At 35.3% G+C, this 17,074-nt stretch overlaps 1 protein-coding gene across 1 annotated transcript; it reads left to right on the plus strand.

Moving 5' to 3' along the window:
- Positions 1-10,706: 10,706 nt before the first annotated feature.
- Positions 10,707-15,654, plus strand: LOC104234349 (protein indeterminate-domain 12-like). Its single transcript, XM_009787901.2, has 3 exons — positions 10,707-11,391; positions 11,675-12,071; positions 14,473-15,654. Exons 1-3 carry the CDS (start codon positions 11,172-11,174, stop codon positions 15,359-15,361), a joined length of 1,506 nt encoding a protein of 501 aa, XP_009786203.1. The 5' UTR covers positions 10,707-11,171; the 3' UTR covers positions 15,362-15,654.
- Positions 15,655-17,074: the final 1,420 nt, after the last annotated feature.

Raw genomic sequence — 17,074 nt, forward strand, 5'->3', positions numbered from 1 at the left:
AAAAATACCAATCCTCAGAGTCTTGTATGAAAGAAACGAAGCCAACACAATACAACAAGGAATACAAAATACATAAAATGTTGCGGCGCGCAACCCGATCCCACCGTAAAAACACGATCCTCCTTTATTCCACCATGTAAATATCAATAATAACAAGTAAATATATGTTGTGTCACGCAACCCAATCCCACCATATATTCAGAGTCAATATAATAATTCTCCCTTATTTTGCCATATCAATCCTCCCGTATTTCATCTGTTGCGGCGCACAACCTTATCCCACTGTATCAATATAAATCCTCCCTTATTCCACTTGTTGTGACGTACAACCCAATCCACAAGAAATTTAACAACAATCTAATAACTCAATTACAAGAATTTCTACAGTCAAGGATATGAGTATACGACAATAAAGGAACCACGTAATAATCAAAGGAATGCAATAAATATTACAAGAATGACAGGAAAATTAAAGCACATTACAACTAAGGTGTGCAAGTAAAATAGTTATGACAAGTAGCAAATAAGCACGGAGTCATGGAAGGGACTCAACAATTACGAGGTAACAAGAAAATAAAGAAGGCAATAACTTCAACTAAAGTATGTAAGGGCAAAATAACAAGTATGGGGTACAATAAGTGCTAACAACGTCAAATAAAGCATGTAAGAGTAGATTAACAATGAAAGGCATAACACGTCATAACAATTCAATTAAAGGCATACAAAAAACCTAGATAACCTAAACCGGTCAAATACCACATATAGCCCGTGTACCCACTCGACACCTTACGTATACGGCTTTCACATACACAAATAGCAAAATCAACTCGAATCCTAAAGGGGTAGTTTCTCCCATAGAAAGTTAGACAAGACACTTACCTCGAAGAAGCTAAATAGATACTTTAAAATGACTTTTACGGGTGAAACAACCTCTTGACGGCTCAAATCTAGCCAAAATAACTTCATATCATAAATAAAAATCATAGGAAACAATTCTGAATAATAAAGCTTCGATCTTTAAAGAAAACTAAAAGTCAACCCAAAACGTCAACCTCGGGCCCGCACCTCAGATCCTAACAAAATTCACAAAATCCAAACACCCATTTCGATATGAGTCCAACCATACCAAAAATTATCAAATTCTGACATCAATTCATCCTTCAAATCATCATTTTATATTTTTGAAAGATTTTACAAAAAAATTCATTTTCTCTCATTCAAATCACTAATTAAATGTTAAAAACAAAGATGGAATTACAAAAAATAATCAAATTCGGATAAAGAACACTTAACCCAATCCAATACGTAAAAATCCCCTTCAAAATCGCCCAAACCCGAGCTTTCTAACTCAAAAAGTGATCAAATGCCAAAAGCCCTCGAAATAGAGTTCTTATATTCTACCCGGTGAAATATACATCGCGATCGCGGAACTACATGGAGATCACGGAGAACAATGCCTTCAACTGCCCAAAAATGTATTTCACGAACGCAACACTCAACCTCCTAGCAATCATCGTGAATGCGCCCTCAACCACGCGAACGCGGAGAGCAATTTCGTGATGACCTTCCCAACTTCCTTTAACGCTATCGCGTATACAACAGTGCGAACGCGAAGATAGCAAATCCTCAAAGCGTCGTGAGCGCGGTCTTCTCTTCGCGACCGCATAGGGAAAAAGTGCCAGATTCCACAGAACACTACGTGAACGCGAATCCTTTATCGCGATCGCATTGAAGAAAACCAGGTGACAGCATTCAGCAGTTCAAAAATAGAAAGAAATGGCCCGTAGCCCATCCGAAATACATCTAAGACCCCTGGGGCCCCATCGCAACATACTAACACATTCCATAACATAACGCGGACCTGCTCGAGACTTTAAATCACATCAAACAACGCCAAAACTACGAATCGCACCTCTAATCGAACCAAATGAACTTAGGAACTTTCAACTTCTACAACTCACCGAATCATATCAAATCTACCCGGAATGACGTCAAATTTTGCATGCAAGTTTCAAATGATACAACGGAGCTATACCAACTTTTGAAATCAAAATCCAAACCCGATATCAATAAAGTCAACTCCCGGTCAAACCTCTCAACCTTCCAAACCTTTAATTTTCTAATTTTCACCAAAACGTGCCGAAACCTTCTAGAAATATCCAAATACAAATCCGGACATAAGCGTAAGTCCAAAATCACCATCCAGACTACAGGACCATCAATACTCCGATCTGGGGTCAAATACTCTAAAGTCAATCTCGATCAACTCTTCCAACTTAAAGCTTCTTAGTTTAGAATCATTCTTCTAAATCAATTCTGAATAACCTGAAAACCAAAACAGACGATTCACACAAGTTATAATACATCATACAATGCTGCTCAAGATTTCAAATAGCTGAACGGAATGCAAATACTCAAAACGATCGATTAGGTCATTACAAAGCCTTACTTACTTGACAGACAAATTTGATCATCCCCCGACGAAAAATTCGGGGGCTATACAGGTGGAGTAGATAGTCGAGGGTGAACCGTAGGTTGTCAGTATTATTCACAAAATGACATAGGAGGATCACGATCCTCAAAAATGATGGATGAATTTGACTGAGGCACTCGTACCTCTTGCAAATAGCTAGGACTACGGGATCTACTCGGCCCATCGTGAAGGGGTAAGTGTGAACACTTAAATACCCCTCCGCGTGGGTAGTAATATTGTTGTTTGTCCTGGGGACAACCATGTCTTTACCATCCCATTTACAGTCCTCTCGGACTATAGGAAGGGTATCTTCAATGATGGAGAATATGTATCTCCATGCTCCTTCGCCTCGGTCTTATTGGCTAGAGCCTTCTTGACTTTGAAATCATCCCCGATAAAGCAACTCCCAGGTATGAAGTTCTTTATGGGTGGCTCGTGAGCCACCTCGGGGGCAGCCACCTCTATTCCCGTGGCTGGATGGGAAGACGAGGGAGCCGCTTGTTGCGGTACGGACTTTGAAGTTTTAGCCATCATGATCTGGGAAAATATGAAGATTTAAAGGGAACATGAAAACTCAAAGGACAAATATGAAGAATCCAAGAAAAAATATGAAGGTTTGAAAGTTAGAGATGAAGATATAAAGGTTCAAGAAGCAAGGTATGGAGATTTGAAAAGGTTAAAAGCCGTTGGAAAATTTAAAGGTGAAAGCTAGGATCCGAAAGTGAAAGAAATACAAAAGGTCAAAGCTTTTATAGGGGAAAACAGTCAATGCGCGATGTTTCATATTCGAATGTAGCCAGTCGGTGACTGAGACGTGTCCAAAGTCAGAAAGACGCGACGACGAGACGTTTCGGCTTATTCGTCACCTCGGTTGTAACGTACAAAGGAAGGAACCGGAGTTAGTCTGTCATTTCCCATCATTTCGACAAACCTACTCTTAGAAAAACGAGAGGACTATCTAAGTACGGGCGAAATTGGGGATAAGGCACACCCCAATTTCCCGATGAATAAGCGAAGTGAGGGCATGAACACGCGAGATCAAGAAACTAGGAACTCTTTATATCGAGGCCCGTCAAAATGAACGAAGTGCTCACTATCGGACCTGATAAAACAACGCACCCCGGACCCGGAACGAGTTATAAGACTTCGGAAAGCACAATGAACACGACGGATAGAGGGTCGTGATATTTGGAACCAACAGGATATCACGGCGCGGATCTCGCTCGATGGCGGTTACGATCAGTAATTAATAAAAAGGAAGATTTTTACCTTTCTAGATTTGTACTAGGGGTGAAACTCTCCTACTATATAAGGGGGGAGATTTTCTTTGATAACAGATATTGTAATACGCAAACCAAGGCAATACAAATTCATTTTTCTGCTTTCTAGCTATTGTAAAATTCTTACTCCACTATGTGTTCTTCATTCACAATAGGCTTCGAACTAATGGTCTGATCGAGGGCAAAACCACTGTTCAACCTAAGTTCGAGCTTGACCGTAATATTACATTTGGTTTGATTATTCATTTTATATTTAGCTCATTTATTTAATATTTTTGATTATTTGTATTGAATCAATCCACATATTTTTAAAACTGCGTATAAATTTAATTATTATCCATTTTAAGTTAAATATATCTATGGTTAGAAAGAGACTAAGTGAAGTACAACCGGACTCACAATTCCTATGTGACAATGGATGTGAATTTAGAATAATTTTAGATATTCTTAAAGAATTCAATTATATGTCTAGTTGGAATGAAGAGAATTTTAAGCTGGCCTACACAAGTTGTGATTAGATAAGTGTCTACCATATAATAGATCCAAATTCACATGAATGAGGGGACATATGTACTTCATACCCTAATACTCTCTCAAGGATATAGTACCTTCAATTAGAGTAACAGTATAACTCAAGGGAAGTTGGAAATATGAAAAGACAAAAGACTCCATTTCTTTTCTTTTGGTATAGAAAAATAAAAGGTCCTAATGATGTTCTACTTATTATAGGTCATGCAAAAAGGTGAAGTGCATCTGCATGGAGCAATAACGCCATTTTACATATGAGAGAGCAGAAGGAAGAAAGAAAAAAGTAAGGGGACTGGGGCTGGGGCTGGCAACTGCATGAGAGAATCTCGTAATAGAAGAACCTGTGAGCAAACTATGGGCCCTCTCGTCCCCCTTATTCTTTCTCACCCATCAAACTGATATATTATGATTATATACCTCCCGGGTTGTGGTGGGATAAATAATATTTATTCACCCTTAATCAGAAATCTCAAGTTCGAGCAGATCTTGAGAATAAATTTATTTTTGATAAGACATAATGGGCCTTGCACGTTGTGAATTCGAATTAATCGGAGCTCCAACAGGAGTACTGATATTGGGGTGTAAACAAAAAACGATACTCCCTTCGGTCTATAATAATTGACTTTTTGACCACTTTATTTTGATCCAAAATAAGTGTCTTTCTTATAATCAAGAAGAAATTAACTTTATTTTTCCAAAATTTGCCCTTATTTACATATTCCAATGTGTCAAATTAATAATATGCAACTTTTAATTAAGGGTAATTTAGTCAAAATATATTTTTTTCTCTAGAAGTTAGTATTTTTTTTTAAGGGTATGGAATAGACGGAAAAGTCACTTATTATGGACATGAACGAGTACTATATTTGATTATATGATATTCCATGATATATATATATCCACCCCCACCTTTTCTGCATACGCAATTGGAAATAACCTCTTCGATATATTTCAAAAGTGCATACTGAGATATGGCAATCATAACCTCACAAGAGTGCTTTAACTCTTTCAAAAAGAAAAAAAACTCCTCGCTCCATCCCCTGAAAAATTAAAGAAGAAGATAAAAGTAGTACACAAAATTTAGAGGTTAACAACAACAACAACAATCCAATAAAATCCCATAAGTGGGGTCTGGGAAGGGTAGTATGTACGCAGACCTTACCCCTACCCCGAAGGGGTAGAGAGGCTGTTTTCGAAAGACCCTCGGCTCAAGATAATAAAAAAAAGAAGAGGATATTAGATTCATCGCGGAGATCATAAGAAAAATAGGAACATAAAATGCAGAAGAAAAATGCAAAGCAAAAACGGTGGCTAGTAAATGGATCCAACGTCGAATAAGAAAATAGTAAGACACAACATTACCCCTAGCTCTCTTAGACAAAACCCTACCGGACTAGGCTCACAAAGGTACAAAGTAACGCAAGACTCAACTACCTCCTAGCCTACAACCATAATACTCTACCTCCACAACGTCCTATCAAGTGTCATGTCCTCGAAAATCTGAAGTCTCGACATATCCTGTCTGATCACCTCTCCCCAATACTTCTTAGGCCGCCCTCTACCTCTTCTGGTGCCTTCCACAACCAGCCGCTCACACCTCCTTACTGGAGCATCTGAGCTTCTCCTTTGTACATGCCTGAACCATCTGAGCCTCGCTTCCCGCATCTTGTCCTCAATGGGATCCACGTGCACCTTCTCCCGAAAATCATCATTCTTAATCTTATCCATCCTAGTGTGTCCGCACATCCACCTCAACATCCTCATTTCTGCTACTTTCATCTTTTGGATATGTGAGTTCTTAACAGGCCAACACTCAACCCCATACATCATGGTCGGTCTAACCACGCTTTGTAGAACTTACCTTTGAGTATCGTTGGCACTCTCTTGTCACACAAGACTCCAGATGCTAACCTCCACTTCATCCATCCTACCCCAATATGGTGTGTGATATCCTCATCGATCTCCCCTTCCCCGTGGATAACCGAACCAAGGTACTTGAAGCTGCCTCTACTTGGGATAACCTGTGACTCAAGCCTTACATCGATGTCCATTTCCCCCGGCTCAGCGTTGAACTTACACTCGAGGTATTCTGTCTGCTTAGCTTGAAACCCTTAGACTCAAGAGTCTGTCTCCAAACTTCCAATCTCTCGTTAACACCGGCTCGTGACTCATCAATCAGAACTATGTCATCGGCGAATAGCATGCACCATGTCACCTCCCCTTAAATACCTCCCCTTGAATATCGCATCCATCACCAGGCAAATAAGAATGGACTGAGCGTAGAGCCTTGGTATAGCCCCATTTCAACCGAAAAATGCTCAAAGTCGCCTCCTACTGTCCTAACCCGAGTCTTAGCCCCATCATACATGTCCTTAATTGCCATAATATAAGGAACCGACACACCTTTTGCCTCCAAGCATCTCCAGAGAACTTCTCTAGGAACCTTGTCATACGCCTTCTTTAGGTCAATAAACACCATGTGCAGATCCTTCTTTCTCTCTCTGTACAGTTCCACCAACCTCCTAACAAGGTGTATAGCTTTTGTGGTGGAACGGCCCTGCATGAACTCGAACTGGTTGTCGGATACAGACGTTGTCCTCACCCTTGCTTCAACCACCCTCTCCTATACTTTCATGGTATGACTCAGTAATTTGATACCCCTATAATTGTTACAACTCTGGATATCACCTTTGTTCTTATATAATGGAACCACTGTACTCCACCTCCACTCATTCGGCATCCTCTTGGCCTTAAAAATAACATTAAACAACCCAGTCAACCACTCCACACCTGCTCTTCCTACACACTTCCAAAATTCCACTGGAATCTCGTCTGGCCCGGTCACTCTGGCCCTACTCATCTTACGCATAGCCCCCATGACCTCCTCGACCTCGATACGCCTGTAATGCCCGAAGTCACGGTGACTTTCGGAATGCTCCAATTCGCCTAGCACAATATCACGATCCCCTTTTTCATTCAGAAGTTTATAAAAGTATGTTTGCCATCTGCTCTTAATCTGGGCATCTTCCACCAGTACTCTACCATCTTCATCCTTAATGCATCTCACTTGGTCCAAATCTCGAGCCTTCCTCTCTCTCAACTTGGCCAGCCGGAATAACTTCTTCTCCCCGCCTTTTTTCCCAGTTCTCAACTTAGAGGTTAACAAGAAAAGTGAAATTTAGGGAAACCTGGTAAGTAGGAGGATGCATTATCTGTAAGCTGTAAAAGTGAATCACTAAGGCTAAAATGGACCTTATCATAACACAAGAGGAACATAAACGAAACAGAAAGCTCAGCTTATTCAGAAATAAGATTTAAAAAGTTGGTCAGAAGATTAATTCGAGGATTTGGAAGAGTGAAAATGAAAACAAATACTTGTAATATCATGCACCTAAAGTATAGGGACCAATCAATTTCGCTAAATATAACTTATGTCATTTTCAGCAATGCTATTACTGGGGAATGCTAATTTCAAGATTTATTAGTGCTGCTTTAAAAAGATCAAGATGGTTCATTTCCTGCAGCCATTTTTGCTATTCAGGTTGAAAATTAAAAGAAAAAGGTCTTTTAAAAATTTCCAGTGGTGGGATTTTCAGATTGATGACTCAGTATATCTATACACTGGGATAACTAGTGGATTTACATACAAGTGCATACACTATTTTGACTCCAAACGTACAGTATATATTTTGATTACTTTTATTTTATGATTAAATATTACTCATCATAGAGAAGAAGTTGTTTTATTAATGCTTTTCTTTTACTAATTTAAGAAACTAGGTTTGCCTTTCTACTAGGAGGATAAAATGAATAAAAAGGCATGAAAAGACAGAACATGGAAAAAAAAACTTCATCGGTATATATCATTGGAAACAAGAAATTAAATAACAGAGAGAGAGACAATTCAAGTAAAGATTCTATAAATACATTAATTTTCTCTCAAGAAATAATGATTCAAGAATGTGCAAGTTTTTTAGAACGAATATTTATTACAGTTTGTTGATATGCTAAATTTCTCGCGAGATGACAAATAGTGATTGGTGCATTTAACTTACACCAATAGAATAGCGCTGTAAATATGAAAAAATTTAAATCCGAATATAGCCACATAAATTGAAATGAAGATAATATTAGTTATTACTGCATCATATTTTGTGATAAATTCTTTCTAATTCATTAACTCTTTTAGTTGTTTGATTAATTATAGATATATGCAAATGGGTTTTGAGTCAATCCTCTTTTAATTGGGTAAATGTTTATTAGATTAAAATTAAAAAATTGAAAATGTGAAGTAAAAAAAATATTGGATTGAAAAGTTGGTTTCCCAGTAATTGTGACTTTTTGTGTTGGTGGCGAAAGTTTTGCGTTTTTTTTTTGTTAGAAAATCTAATTCCGTGACATTGCTGGAAAAAAAATCATAATTATATGATGATTTGTAAAATTTACCTTTTTATACGTGACTTAAAAAAAAGGACAGCTTGCAAAATGAAAAAGAACCTCCCAACTTCGTTTTAATATTTTAGCCGAGACACTTATTAAATTAGAAGTAACGTTTAAATTTTGAGTGTACTCACCAAATTCCCCAATTACTTGAATATACTTTTAAATGTGATTTTTTTTTTCTTTTGCAGTTTATATACTTTCATTCAGAGAGAGAGCTGGGAGTTGAGGATAATAAAAAGGCGATTACTACTGATTACACCTTGAGCAAACTTTACTTAAGCTTTTTGTCTTTGGTAAATTTTTAATTTCTTTTTGTCTTTGGTAATACTTAGGCCTAGTGACCCGTGGGGCTATAGAAATATATATGGAGAAATGAGAATTAGTTACAATATTTGCCAAGGGAAATTAAAATATAAAAAAAAATACACGAAAAAAGTTAAAGAGAATTTAATATATATTATATATACATAAAGAAAATAAAACTATCTATTTACACTGTGTAATTTTTTGGTGAATATGTATCAATTGACACATTAAAGACTCATTCTCACCGGATATTTTCATCAACCCAATAAATATATGACACATTTCTTTATAAATATGATTATCACTAAATCATTGTAGTAGTTTATTAATATACTTTTTCACTTTGATTTAACAATTAATCATGAAAAATTAATATGATTAAGCGTAAACATATGTGCGAGTAAGTTTTTATCCAGTTGACACCCTCGAAGAATGTGTGTTGTGAGATAATCTCGAGGCTTACTTTATTAGCTACCATCACCTTTAATTTGCCTTTAGGCTTTTACTACCACCTCCATGCATATCCCATATTCTCAAGCTTTTTAAGCTTCTCATTTAGTTAGGAATTCCTCCTTTTAATACTAGTACTAGTACTAGTACTAGTATTATTATAATTCTGTTCAAAACCAAGAGTCTTTCTAGGATTTGGGTGTTTTATAGCAGGCATAAAAGAAAAGGCAGAAAGTGAAATTGTCAGACTCAAAGTTAAAAGGAAAAAAAATAGTTGGATAATTAGAAACAAGACATGCATTTACTTGACAAATGGATTAATGGGTTTGGGATTCCTTCTGGCCTCATCCTCTCTCTCTCTATTCAGAATCCTTTTTCTTTTTCTAGCTTCCTTGCCTCGTTCGCTCATTGATTTTGTCAATATGAACTTAATTTTTTTTTAAATTATGAATATGAACTTAATTGACATTGTACTAAAAAATTACATTAAAAGACAACGGTAAGCAATCGTTCATAAAGAATGACATTAATATTTGAAAAAAATAATAGTACCTGTTATCTACTAAGATAAGTTAGTATGTTTATTAAAATATTATATTGCCAATGTACAAAAAATATTTAATCGTTTCTGACATTCAAATTTGCCAACCCCATCAAACTTAGTCTGCCATAGCAATCATCACGTTCTGTAAACTGTACACAGTTTCTACCTACTGATAATTTCCTTCTATACTGATATATGATGGTTCCCTTTATTTGCATATATAGATAGATTGATAGCTACAAAAAGAGGAGTATTGCGTAACCAGTGGGGTAGTAGGGGAAATGACCAAAGTGGGGTGCATGGTATTTATTATGGATTTTTCTTTTATTTTTGTTACGGATTTAATTTATATATACAAATATTATATTTTCAATCTTTTGGAGAGGTAATCTGTCTTATTCTTAAGTTATTAATTGCATTTTGAAGGACATATAATATTATAAGGGACGGAGCTACAGTCCGTGAGTTTAGTCAAACTTATTAACTTTAGTTCAAAAATATATATTTATTTTAAAAAAATTAGTAAACATAAATAAATTATTAATTTAAAACTTATAAAGTTGGAATCTCAAAGGCATAAGTTTGAAGTTCCTGATTCCGACTCGGCGCAGTAATATCCTTTTAAACGAATTTACTAATATAAAATTCTCTTACAAAGCTAAACTATTTTGTTTTATATAAACCCAACCTATTGTCCATTCTCCTCTCTTTCTTTACATCTTTTTTGAGTTGTGTACCATTTTCTCTAGCTACTGCAAAATTGCTCAGAGGCAAGCTATATATCCATGGTTAGATAGTGACTTTGAGAATCATACATCATCTTCAACTTCACAAGATAATTCTTTTGTTTTTTCTCCCTTTGGCGTTATTTTTACTCTACAAATTACTAGGTAGCACCCAGTGTGAATGGTATGTGGCTAATTGTCATTGCCACCTGTTTTTGCTAGCTAGCTCTTTCAATTTACTCCAAAACAAAATATATCCCTGCTATTTGCTTAGTTGTTTTTGTAATCCAAAGTTGGATTCTCTCTATCTGAATACTCCTATATATATATATATATAAAATTGTCTTTACCTTTTCTTCCACCTGTTGTTCTTAAACCAAGTTTGTTACAAGAAGTAGGTGTTAGCTTTGTATTTATTAGCTATGAATCAAGAAAAGCAAATTTATCATCAGAGCAACAGCGGTTGCTTTTCTTTATTGGAGTCTTCTTCAGTACTCTCTCATCAAGCTGCCATGTTTTCTGATGAAGCTAGTGTTTCTTCCACCACTAGGGTTCCAAATTTAAGTCCTATGCCTCAAATCATCTCAAATCATCAGCAGCCTCAAAAGATCAAGAAGAAGAGAAGCCTCCCTGGAAATCCTGGTACGTTAGCGTAACATTTTTTTTTTACAACAGTGGTGTCCAAGCTGGTCTGGCACACCTCAATTATTTCATTGGATTCTGCTCGCCAAAACTCAGCAAATGGGAAGAAATCATTTAGCGTTTTTTTTTTAATTTCAATTCGGATTTGAATCCTGATATATATCCCATGATTTTCTCCGCTAGGCAAAAAAGAAAAGTTTACATAGACAACCTAGATTGATTTTTATTTTATTTTTTTGTTTACAAATTTCAATGTTGATTGTTTTTGTTATGTGTACGACAGATCCAGATGCTGAAGTGATTGCCTTATCTCCAAAGACACTTTTAGCTACAAATCGATTTGTGTGTGAGATCTGTAGCAAGGGATTTCAAAGGGATCAAAATCTTCAGCTTCATAGAAGAGGTCATAACCTACCATGGAAATTGAAGCAAAGAAACAACAAAGAAAATAGAAAAAAAGCATATGTTTGCCCTGAGCCAACATGTGTTCATCACCATCCTTCTAGAGCTCTTGGTGATCTCACTGGTATTAAAAAACATTACTGTAGAAAACATGGTGAGAAGAAATGGAAATGTGACAAGTGTTCTAAGATTTATGCTGTTCAATCTGATTGGAAGGCTCACTCTAAAACCTGTGGTACAAGAGAGTATAGATGTGATTGTGGAACAGTCTTCTCCAGGTGCGTAGTTTTTTTTTATACTATCACTATATTTTTTTATATGTTGATTTTTCTTTAGAGCTAATTTTTTTTCTTTTACAAAATTCGTGATGTCATGTATATACTCAGTTTGAGAGGGTTCTGTGTTTTGTTTTATTAGCAGTACTTAGTTTTTGTTTTGTGGCTGTTCTTACTTACACAAGAGTAGTGTGAGCACTGCAGGGAGTGTTCTTTTTAAAAATAAAAAATAAAAATTGTTGTAAGCTAGTGTAGAAACGGACGCTATTAAATACAAGTAGTCCCTGTTGACAATTGACAGAGGATATCTATCAAGGAAAATTGAATGCATTACTCAACCCTGAACATGCCAGGGGCTTAGATTTATATGCCAAGAAATCTGGATTATATGTTATTTCTGCGTGTATTTTATTTATAGTTAGCAATATAAATTATTTTACCCTATCAGTGCCTTTAATTTCCTATTTCTTGGCTATATATAAAATATAAGAAACGCCGATAGGAGAAAAGCTAGAGCCAAAGTCTGTTTCACTCCGAAATGCCTAGGTTAGATTAATTTGTTACTAAAGCTTGTCTTATTTAATTTTATTAAATAATTATTAATGGAGCCAAATCCTAAAAAACAGTTAAAAGGAAAAAGGTTGAGTGCTTTCTTGTGACTCATGGTTGAGAATCTTGAAATTAAACTCCATGGTTTTTCAAAACTTTCAATGGAGGGTATCATTATTCACTTGCAGATACCCTGTGTACTTCTGAAGTCATCATAGCTACTGAAAATTCTGCAAAAAAAAATAGTATAAGAAAGAAAAAAAGGAGAGTAGATCATGAGCTGAATTCTTTGCATCTGATAAGATAGCTCATTGCTGGAACTGTCAGACATATGTACAAGTGTATATGTGTTAACTTACATTATTTTAAAATTTAATTTATATGCAATGACAATTTACATATTTTATGTTGTTAGTATATTTTAACTTATTATAACAAGTTAACAATCTTATTTTAATTTCTATGTTACTAATTTCACTTATTACTAATGATATACTCAATCTATTTCAATTAGATGACATATTTCATTTATTGATAGTCAATTTGACTAAACTTTGAAGCTAAATTAGATTAGTTCAACTTAATATTTTAAATTAAAATTTAGATAGTCAAAACCTATATAAAAAGTACTAATAAATTATAATTTTCCTCATGTCAATATAATTAAAAGATCATATATTTTTAAATTTTAGTTAAAATTTATATAGCTTGACTCTCTTAATAAATAAAATATGTCATTTAAATTGAAACAGAAAACGTTTGAAATAAAAAATTTAGCTTATACGAGTATTGTTGGGTAGATTAGTGCATGTGTGGCTTAGAGTTGGGTTCGTGCATGAGAGCTCAGATTTCAAGCAAGGCTTTTAGGTGAGGCAGTATGTTGTCCCTGCCAAATTTTTTTCCCTTTGCTTTTGCATGCAATTGTTAAAACATCAGTCAACTGTCTTGTCTCTATCTCGGTTCTCTCTCTCACTCACTACAATCATAACCCATATTTTATCATTACATACTTTTAATTTTGACCCTCCTTGATTCCATGTTTATGTGAATTCTTTACCTTTTACGAAACTCTCGTGACTTCTCCCATAACGCATGCACGATACTTTAGCTAGTTGTCCCGAAGTTTTTCTTTTCCTAGTAAATCAGGAGAATGTTATTTCACGGGGAAATTATTAAGAAAATTTTGTAGCTCAGTTATATATGCTCATTCTTTTGGCTGTTGTTGATTTCTCAAGATGGTATAATCCGCCCCTAACGAAAAATGACTGTATTTATATCCCTCTCTAAGAGTTATAGTGTTCCTAAGATTTTTCAGAATTGTGTTGGCCATATTATGGTTTATTTTAAAGAAATAGTTATAGGCTTAAATAGTTTATGTTTTTAACTTATCCATAGAAATAATTGCTGCTTTTAGGTGAAAAATATACTAGTCTTTTAGTAATTGTAGTAAATCCTTTAACAAATGCGGATCTTAATTTTATCTATGTGAAGAATGGCTATAACAACAGTTATTGGATACATATCTTCCTAATTTCATGACGTAATAATTATTTGATGAATTTACACCCATATTGAGAATATAGATTATCGCTAATTTGACGCTTGGCATGAAGATTGAAGAACGCTAATGAATCAAATCTTTATTTCTACCTCATACTAATAGTTCATCTCTTGTCATTTTTGTTGTTAGCTGCGAATTCAAAATTTAGAGTCCGTTAGTTCAACTCCTTATGTATGTGAGAATTTATTCACACCAGACAGATAAATTTCGTGATGAGTTCTACTATACTTGCTCATCTAGTTTTGGATCCGCCACTGATTATCGTATTATTATGAACCACAATGCATTTGGCAGGAAGGATAGCTTCGTTACACACAGAGCATTCTGCGATGCATTGGCCGAAGAAAGTGCCCGACTCTCAGCTAACTCAGCTTTAATGCATAGAACGGTCGTTGCCTCCACCACAATCCCAAACTCAGCTGCCGCTACAACCGAATCCAATTTCCATCTCAACCAATCATCACCAATACTCTTCCCTTTCCCCACCACCAACCAACGCCACTTTGCAAATCCTCCTCCGCCACCAGCCACGGTGGTGACAACCCATATCTCCCTGAACAACCCATGGGACCCACAAATTCCCTTAAACCCTAATCCTACTCATCATGAAGAAAATCACAACCAAATGACTCATCATCCTGTTCCTATCAAGACTGAATCAATTCACATCCCCGTTTCATCTTCTGTGCCTCCATTTTACCAAGATCACTTTTTTCACAAAGGTTCTTTTTCCATCCCATCACCTCAACTCTCAGCTACAGCATTGCTCCAGAAAGCAGCTACTATAGGCACTACACATTCCGCTGTGAGTCACGTGAACTCAACAATGGCCCACTTAAACAGAACCTCTCTTGGTCACGTGACTCCCAGGATTTCTCCGGAGGATTTTCTAGGGTTTGGATCGGACAATATGTCGAATACTTGGCAGCAGGAAAGCGAGAATCTCACGAGGGATTTTCTGGGGTTAACAGGAGATCATGATCATGACCACGAGTCTTCTGCTAATGGGAATGGGCGCAACGGAGGACTATTTGTGTCATATGGGGGAGGAAGAGATGGAAATGGGATGGACTTTCAACAAACACTATATGAGCGTGACCACTCATCAGTGTTGAAACATCATCAATTGGGTTTTGGTTTTGCTGCTGCTGAGACTGCATCGGAAACATGGGGGAATTGCTGATGATGTTTACGTCAGAGGGTGAATTTCAGAGATTCACTATTGGAATTTAGGGAGATATCTCTACCATCAACAGAAAGAAGAAAGAGACTCGCAATGCAAGAAGCAACTAAAAAGTAGAAAGAGGACAGAAGAAAAGAAAAGGACAACGAAAATAGACTTTTCACATTTCTCCTATTTGCAAGAACCATTTTTATCTTTTTTTGTTTTACCCTCTTTTTCATGTTGCCAATGCATATTCTGTTTTTATGGATTTTAAATCTCAAGTTTTTGTTAGTTATAGTGTTTTTTTTTAATTGTGGTGGTATTCGGACACCTAGATTATTTTATGGTCTACTTATTTCTTCGAACGTAACAATTCGTAGTTTAACTTATACAGAGGCGGATCGAGAATTTAAATCCTGTGGGTTCAATTTTAATTTTTTTAACATTAAATCTATTATATTTTTAAAGTTATGGGTTCATATCTATTATTTTTACAATTTTAATGAATTTTTACATACAAATTTTTATTTCGTATCAAAAATTATGGGTTCAGTTGAACCCGTAGTTATTACACTACATCCGCCTCTGAACTTATATACAACGACAGTGTAAAATAATTGTGTCACTTATAAATAACTACAGTTGATTATCCATAAATATACTGGTAAAGCATATTACAATATGCTAGAATAAATTCAGATATACTGATAGTATATAAAAACTTTACGATTACATTAATCCAATTATTAAAGGGATGCAACTCAACGAAATTGAGACAACTATATACTCCTTTTACTGAACAAATGGTTGTCAAGTAGTCTTGGATGAATAATTTTGGGCTTCAGATGCGAAAGAGAAATAATTATATATTATTTGAAAATTGTCTTAAGAGGAGTATTTCCTTGCTTTGACTAGATACGTCCACTTTTTTGCAGAGTAACCATTTAAAGCGCAGTGTAATGTATTTTTCCTCTAAAGGAAAGGGCTGATTTGCAATTGAGGAAGCTGTAAGCGTGGGGTCAATTCATAGTTCAACTATTATTCCTGTTGCCTATCCCCTATTTTTGGGGTGTATTTAATTAAGATATACGTACATCGTTTGTATATTATAAAAACATTTATGTTATCAAGTCACCTAAAATATTTATAAATATTTAATTTATAATCTATAAAATAAGACATATTACCTGCTACAAATAAATAACAGGTATCTACAAATATGAAATTTCTAATCTTAAATATAAGACAAGGTACAACATTCAAACATAGTTGGGATAAAAGAACAGTTATAATAATAACTCCATCTTTTGAAGTCTTCATCAAATTAGTATTCACAGACTAACATAAACATAAGCTTAATGCATATTTACGACACAAAACAGTAGTATCACTTTTGCATTAACCATAAATATCTAGTACTTTTCACCACTCCAAATCATAGCCAAAAGATAGTGTATCTCTCTTTAGAATATGAATTTACTAATTTTTTTTTTAAAAAAAAAATTAATCTCTATGAACATACTTTGCACGTTATCCTTAGACAATCATCACAAACAACGATATGTAATATTACTTTTAGTGTGTTAAATTTATTTTATGAGGTACCAAAAATATTGTTAGATTGTATTCAATTAATACCTCTTTAAACGTGATGTCTTGGTATATATTCCTTTACTCTTCTTACCCATTTAGAAAAATATGTCATGACGAATAATCTAACATTAGGGATTG

The sequence above is a fragment of the Nicotiana sylvestris genome, chromosome 9 (genome assembly GCF_000393655.2).
Source record: "Nicotiana sylvestris chromosome 9, ASM39365v2, whole genome shotgun sequence".
Taxonomy (NCBI): domain Eukaryota; kingdom Viridiplantae; phylum Streptophyta; class Magnoliopsida; order Solanales; family Solanaceae; genus Nicotiana; species Nicotiana sylvestris.

What these genes read in the sequence shown, in the direction of transcription:
- LOC104234349 (XM_009787901.2), top strand. Translation starts at nt 11,172, where the DNA reads ATGAATCAAGAAAAGCAAATTTATCATCAGAGCAACAGCGGTTGCTTT. An exon ending in AAGCCTCCCTGGAAATCCTG is followed by an intron (nt 11,392 to 11,674) that starts GTACGTTAGCGT and finishes TGTGTACGACAG; the next exon opens with ATCCAGATGCTGAAGTGATT. An exon ending in TGTGGAACAGTCTTCTCCAG is followed by an intron (nt 12,072 to 14,472) that starts GTGCGTAGTTTT and finishes TGCATTTGGCAG; the next exon opens with GAAGGATAGCTTCGTTACAC.